This window comes from Acartia tonsa, chromosome 7 (genome assembly GCF_053477335.1).
Source record: "Acartia tonsa isolate MP-2025a chromosome 7, ASM5347733v1, whole genome shotgun sequence".
Taxonomy (NCBI): domain Eukaryota; kingdom Metazoa; phylum Arthropoda; class Copepoda; order Calanoida; family Acartiidae; genus Acartia; species Acartia tonsa.
This window is the reverse complement of record NC_137266.1, coordinates 9565276-9572713: the sequence shown is the minus strand read 5'-3', so window position 1 is coordinate 9572713 and position 7438 is coordinate 9565276. Positions and strand designations below refer to the sequence as shown.

The 7438-nt window shown below is 34.3% G+C and overlaps 1 protein-coding gene across 1 annotated transcript; it reads right to left on the bottom strand.

Moving 5' to 3' along the window:
* Positions 1–3: 3 nt before the first annotated feature.
* Positions 4–7117, bottom strand: LOC145324154 (innexin inx2-like). The gene is made up of 9 exons (XM_080166780.1): positions 6978–7117; positions 4522–4618; positions 3860–3919; positions 3162–3250; positions 2776–2844; positions 2233–2304; positions 1765–1814; positions 858–917; positions 4–67 (listed from the first exon to the last, which is right to left on the bottom strand). The coding sequence occupies exons 1-9, from the start codon at positions 7071–7073 to the stop codon at positions 4–6; spliced, it is 657 nt and encodes a 218-aa protein (XP_080022906.1). The 5' UTR covers positions 7074–7117.
* Between the last annotated feature and the right edge of the window lie 321 nt (positions 7118–7438).

Below are 7438 nucleotides of genomic sequence, written 5' to 3'. Positions count from 1 at the left end.
TTGTTAATTACTAAATAAATACTTACCTAATATATTTCCAATATTTAATATTTCACACAAAATAAATCTAAAATTATAATTTTATTCATAAATAACAAAATATCTAACTGCGTACCCACATTACGAGAAGAATTAAAGCTGTAGTAAGAAGTAAATGTCAACAAAAGTTACTTTTTAAAATAACATGTTATCTATAATACAAAGTAGAATGATGTCTGTCCGTCCGTCTGTCCGTCCCTTAAGATCTCGGCAACCACTGAACCGATTGGATTCTACTCTTCAGGGAATATACCTACTGGTTCTGTGGTGGTTTTAGGCTTTTTTTATGGGGTGGGACACCCCCCACCCCCCCCCCAAAAAAAAAAAAAAAAAAAAAATCCCACCCATTTTTTTTCCCTGAAGATTTCCCTGGTCCTTTTTTTTTGCTGAAGATTTCCTTGGTCCTTTTTTTTGCTGAAGATTTCCTTGGTCCTTTTACGAATTTCACCAAAATTTTTTTTTTGATCACCTCTTGGGGCAAAGTCCCTAGAGGCTAGGGGTGAAGCCGCTAGTTATTTTATAAACCAACTGATGTTTTTTAGATTTAAACAATTAAACACAGTGTATTGAATTCATATTACATGTCTATGATTATTTGAAACACAGCTAAACCGATATCAATTCATTTAAAATATATCTTTTAAATATTTGTCAAATTTAAAACTTGAACTAATAATTTCCATTTATTTTTTGTTAAACAAGGTTTATTATGTCCACAAAAGAATAGTTTGATATTGGATGACATTGGTCAATTTACAAAAGATAATCCTTGTTCAGGGAGTAGCAGCTGTGATACTGAATCATCATAGTCTACTTACTTTGAAACATAAATGTTATGCGCATGTAACGTCCTTGTTAGATAATTCACCACTAATTTCCTGAATATTAAATATTTGGGTGAAAATATTTGTTCTCTCCATTTTGTGACTTAAAAAGGTTGCGTGATTTTTATTTTTATTTTTAAAAGATTTTTTTTTAAAGCGAAGCTTTTCTATAATTAGGGTCGGTCCGTCCGTACGTCCGTCCGTAACGGATAGCTTTTTTCGTTAATTTAGGCATGTTAGAATTGTCCTATTGATTTAAAACTTTGCATGGTGATTCCTGTAGTAGTTAGGTACGATTTAGAAAGCGTAGCAACTCTATAATCATTACCAGAATGTCCGTACGTCCATTTTAAACATGTTGATTTTTTAAAACTGTTTTAACAACTAATTTTTATGTGATATAATAATCCGATTGATCTGATTTTTGGTATACTGATTCCTAGGACAACAAAGTACAATTTTATAAGCGAAGCATCTCTATAATCAAGTTCTAAAGTTGTAAGTATGTCCATAAACATTATTCTGTATCAAGCAGTTTTTCAACAATTTTACTTACAATTTTGCTTTGATTCTTATACATTTATATTCTGATTATCCAGTTCTGACATTATACAAGTGTTAATGTCCGTTTGTCCTACCGTTTCAGTGCTTCGCTTTTATGGATGTTGTCATCCTTGATTAAAATCTACAAATTGTATTGTCCTATCATAATAGAACATGAATACGCATATATAGATAAATTTAAAATGGTGAGAGATGTGACATTCAAAGAAAAACTATTTTTCTTTCATATTTTTTTTGCTGCTCTTGAATTAAATTAAATTATTTTTTTTTTCATGGTATTTTTACTGTACTTTTATGAATAATGTCATCCTTGTTCATTTTTAGTCCAGAAAATTACCTTTTATTAATTGTCATTTCTGCTCCGTCTAATACATAACCATTCAAATCCTAAGATATTAGAATATTATTTAACACTCCAGGAGTTTAAAACTCTATCAACCTCCAAAACCTCCTTTATTACAAATCAAATAAAATTTAGTTGTTTCACACCCAAAATGTGGGTTTACATCCCTCCCCCCATCCCCTGATAAATCTAGGTGGGTAATATCCATCACTCGCTAAAGTTGAACAATACCATCCCTATTATGGATTCAGAATTTTATTCCCACTAGATTAAAAAGCCTGGATGTTCAATATATTGTTCAACAGAATACATAAGATCATAATTTAGACCTTTTTTGAGAAAATCTGATTAAACTTCAAATTCTATTTCCTTATAATGATTAGACTTCATTCAAGTAACCACAGACATTCAAACCAGACATGTTCTAGTTTTAGAGTAGCGACGTTACTTGCAGTTCCTTACCTGAAGTAACATTCCAAGTTTTCCCCCTTCCCAATTCTCCCATATGAAATGGGGAATATAGCACAGCAAAGCCTTAAATATTAGTTTTATTTTTAAACGCTAGGAGATTTAATCTTAAACAGTCAAATTAATAAACATAAATTATCTTGATATACTGACTTTCTTAATCTTAAATGAAAATAGAACAGCAATCCTAAAAGCAGTAATAATCAAGAAAGTGAAGAAGAATTTATGATTGCAAAAAAAACATTATAATGAGCAGTGAGATTAATATTTATCACTTCTAAATTTATTCTTCGAGATTATTATTCCCTCGTTTAATCCTTTCCCACCTAATTAATATATCAACCCCCAACCGTTCAGTTATGATTTAAGAAATCTATATCATGTGCATTTACCTGATAAAGTTACAAGTATGTTTACAAATGTAAGATCAATATCATACTGTAGTGGAAACAAAAAGTTTAGAATTTAGTTTCAACTTATATATCTATGGTTTGTGAGAATGATGTTAGTACTAAAATAAACCGCTAGGCTATCCACCTGAAAGAAAAGAACAAAAGCCACCCATTGGTACCAGGCATGTCTTATCTCATCTCCGTCGTTGGTTACCTAAATTATATTACCGTGACTTTATTTGAAAATTAAATAAAACTATTAGCCAATATTTAAATGTCTGTGTGTTTATTTGATTAACAAACATATAAATTTACACATATCCTTATAAGAAAGTCAAAGGATAAAATTGTCTGATTGTCTGTCTGTGTGTACCAAAGGATCTCACTAACTGCTGAACCGATAAGGTTCTCTTTCATAGTGTAGCTTCTTATTGGTCCTAGGAAGGCTAATAGCTACTTTGGGAAGGGTACCACCACAGTCCCAAGATAAATCAACCCTAGAAAAAATGACCACTTCAATTTTTGTCTTACCTTAACAAGTCCATAATCATATGTATTAATTTCTGGTATAAGTGGATAAGGTCCAACTCCTGGATGGGCATAGTCACGTCCCAAGCGACCTTGGGTAAGCATAATCAATAAATTTGTCAGTCAAAGGTATCAATGCTGATTTCAGTTGGTTCTATATTAATTCTAGTGGTTAAACTTTTGCATAAATATGATCTATAGATGAAAATTAGAGAATAGTATAGTTCATCCCTAAGACATTTAAAGGATTTCACTTATATTTCAAATTATATTCTCATCCTTCAACAGAGGGTTGTTTTCCATAGAGATTTTTTCCAGGTTATAAAAGAACAATTGTAGTTTTCTTTCTTCATTTCTACGGTTTATGAGAATTATGAAAATATATTTATACATGTATAGATAATGATAGGGCTTTCATAAGATTTTCCTTCTGCTGATGTAAGGATGAAATTTTCAAGATTATCTACTTTTGCTACTACACTATATTGGGATGGAAGAAAGTATTATGTGAGTGAATTCAATTGTTAATTGTTCAGGTAGAGTAAAAGTTCCATGGATCCAGCAATATGAAATATTTATACCTGTTAATTGTGCAGGTAGAGTAAAAGTTCCATGGATCCAGCAATATGAAATATTTATACCTGTTAATTGTGCAGGTAGAGTAAAAGTTCCATGGATCCAGCAATATGAAATATTTATACCTGTTAATTGTGCAGGTAGAGTAAAAGTTCCATGGATCCAGCAATATGTCTTAAATACACCTATGAATAATAATACTATTCAAGATTATCTATCCTTGATATAAAAGTACAAGTCTGTCTGTCTGTCTGTACTAAAGGATACTGCTAACCGTTGAACCGATATGGTTCTTCTTTACAATTTAGCTTCTCCAGGAAAGGTTTATAACTAATTTTTGTGGGCGAGTACCAACATCCCCACAAGGAAAATGATTACCCCCTCTCTAAATATTTTACCTTCTTGTGTTTTAAAACTAAAATTTAAAATGGGGATGGAAGTCAATTACCCCTCCCCCTAACATAAAGTCCCCCTAAATGCTTTTCGCCGATCGAATTCAAGCATGTAAGGGTAAGTACAATCCATAAGTTTATGTTAGAGAATATGGCATCTGAAGAAAATAAAGTAGGAGGGGGGTTGAATTCTTCAACAATGATTCTATGAGAATCTACATCGTAAAGGAGAACCATATCGGTTCAGGACTTAGTGAGATCCTTCGGAACAGACAGACAGGCAAACATACACAGACCTTGTTACTTTTATATAGGGATCATAAAAATTTCAATGGAAAGCTTATTTTGCCACATTTTTAAAAGTAGTATGTAACATTATTGTAATGTTTATAAACCTGCAGGTACTCCTTCTATAACACAGTCAATTGGATCTCCCCAGTATTGCTTGGCTGTTGTCAATACACTGCACACTAGCAGTATGGCGAAGGTATACTAAAACAGAGAATTGAGTTAGTGCAAGCAACAGAAGTTTGACAAAATAACAATATGATTGAATCTTATTATAGTCCCTATTAAAAATGACGCCATAAAATACAAATGACCAACGATAGGCCAATACACAGACTAAATTACAAATGGCATGCTAGTATATATTTTAATTGACCAATGGTAGGCCAGTATGACGTAATAATCATAGGCATTATAAAAAGCTTCAATTTGATTAAATACACTTGAATGGAAGTCCTAACTTCGCATGGAAATAAATTGCACCTGATTATGTGCTAATGCACTTTCATTCATTGTTTTTCAAAATTGTTACTACACATTGGGGAGCAGGGACATTTCTTTATTATTTTTGGTAATAGGTAGCCCCGCAGGGGCAGAGCATGGCATGTAAAAGCCCGCAGGATTAGGGTCCCATTCCGGAATAGTAATAGGACAAAAAACTAACCTTCTTCCACCCCCCCCCCTAGATATACCACACTTTTCTGGGATCTTGCTGAGTCAAGTATCAACTGTTGGGAATATCAAAGGATGACTCCATGCAAAATTTGAGCCGGATCCGGCCAAAACCGGCCGTGAATTTTATGAAAAACCGGTTTTTTCCGGTTTTTAGGGGGTATCTGTAAATCGATTCAGCTGGAGCAAAACCGGTTAGAGGTACAAAAAATTTTACTTCACATGAAATTTAGCCAATGCAATTGCCTACAAAAATGTACTTCATCATCAACTTGATTGGACAACTCTTTCCCCTCCTAAATGTCCATTAAAACCTCGGAAACGGCAAAAATCGCCAAAAATCACGCCTTCGGCGGCAAATAACGGCTAAACGGTCAGCCGGAGGCGAATGAAACATAAATAAAGAAATGTCTGCCTCAAAAAGTTGTTCAACATCAAAGAGATGCTTGAAGTCTCTAAAACGACTCCTTCCCCTCCTTTAAGGGGAAAAACTGAAAAAACGTGATTTTCAAAAGTATGCCCACTTCGTGGGTGTGGGGGGCACTGAACCTGTCACCCCAGGGTCACCAAATATAAAGTCTAGGCGGCCCACAATGCTGAATTTTCACCAAGTGAAAGTCTTGTGTCATTATCTCTTATGAGAAAAAAGTTATTAATTAATTAAAATTTCAAATTGTGATTTTTTGATGGATTTCTTTGATGAAATGACAGGCCCATCAATTTTTAGGCCATTTTTTGCGGTTTTTGGGCCGTCACGCCCAAACGGTTTGAGATAATCTCACGGGACCTTTTGCCCAACCTAAGTCTGGTTATTTATGAGGTCTAGGAAAAAAACAGACTTACGCAAAAGATTATAATTATAATCTTTACACAGAAAAATGGCACGAGGTGAGGGTTTGAGGGGGCAAAATGAGCCGACCAGCGATTTTTGACGGCACGCAGCGACGTCGTGCTTCATCCAATCCGGGATTTTTTTTTCTTAGACCTTACAAATAACCAGGCTTAGGTCGGGCAAAAGGTCCCGTGAGATTAACTCAAACCGTTTGGGCGTGGCGGGCCGAAAACAGCAAAAAATGGCCTAAAAATTGACCAGCCTGTCATTTCATCAAAGAAATCCATCAAAAAATCACAATTTGAAATTTTAATTAATTAATAACTTTTTTCTCATAAAAGATAATGACACAAGACTTTCACTTGGTGAAAATTCAGCATTGTGGGCCGCCTAGACTTTATATTTGGTGACCCTGGGGTGACAGGTTCAGTGCCCCCCACACCCACGAAGTGGGGATACTTTTGAAAATCACGTTTTTTCAGTTTTTCCCCTTAAAGGAGGGGAAGGAGTCGTTTTAGAGACTTCAAGCATCTCTTTGATGTTGAACAACTTTTTGAGGCAGACATTTCTTTATTTATGTTTCATTCGCCTCCGGCTGACCGTTTAGCCGTTATTTGCCGCCGAAGGCGTGATTTTTGGCGATTTTTGCCGTTTCCGAGGTTTTAATGGACATTTAGGAGGGGAAAGAGTTGTCCAATCAAGTTGATGATGAAGTACATTTTTGTAGGCAATTGCATTGGCTAAATTTCATGTGAAGTAAAATTTTTTGTACCTCTAACCGGTTTTGCTCCAGCTGAATCGATTTACAGATACCCCCAAAAAACCGGAAAAAACCGGTTTTTCATAAAATTCACGGCCGGTTTTGGCCGGATCCGGCTCAAATTTTGCATGGAGTCATCCTTTGATATTCCAAACAGTTGATACTTGACTCAGCAAGATCCCAGAAAAGTGTGGTATATCTACCCCCCCCCCCCCAACACTTATTTTTTTTAAATTAGTGCTTGCTCTAATAAATTGAAAATAATTCCCAACCTTCCAAAAATGAAAAAAATCTAAAACCTGATAATGTAGTCTAAATGTAGTGTTGTCAATGATGCATCTTTCTATTTGGAAGAAAGGCCGGTAGCCGCCTAATAACTGGAATAATGATGACATTTTTCACAACAAAAATCTTATAGTATTTTCTTTGGTTTATCAAATTATCTGAAAATTTCAAGTTTGTTATTTCACTTTTGTTTTGAAGAAAAGAGTGTATAGGCAAAGGTATGTTTCCAATTTACTCTGTCTGCCAGTATGGCTGTGTGTAACGCTATCTTTGCACTTTGATACAACCTCTTTATAGTCAGAATAACAATATTTCTATAAAGAATTATTAAAAAGTTTAAATAAACTTTTAGTAGGCTTAATGTGTTCTATTGGGTTTTAATTCCCTCACTCTATCTTCTGTCTGTATGTATGTCTGTAACGATTATCACAGTACTATCTTTTCTAAACATTACATCGTCAATAAATAACAAGAA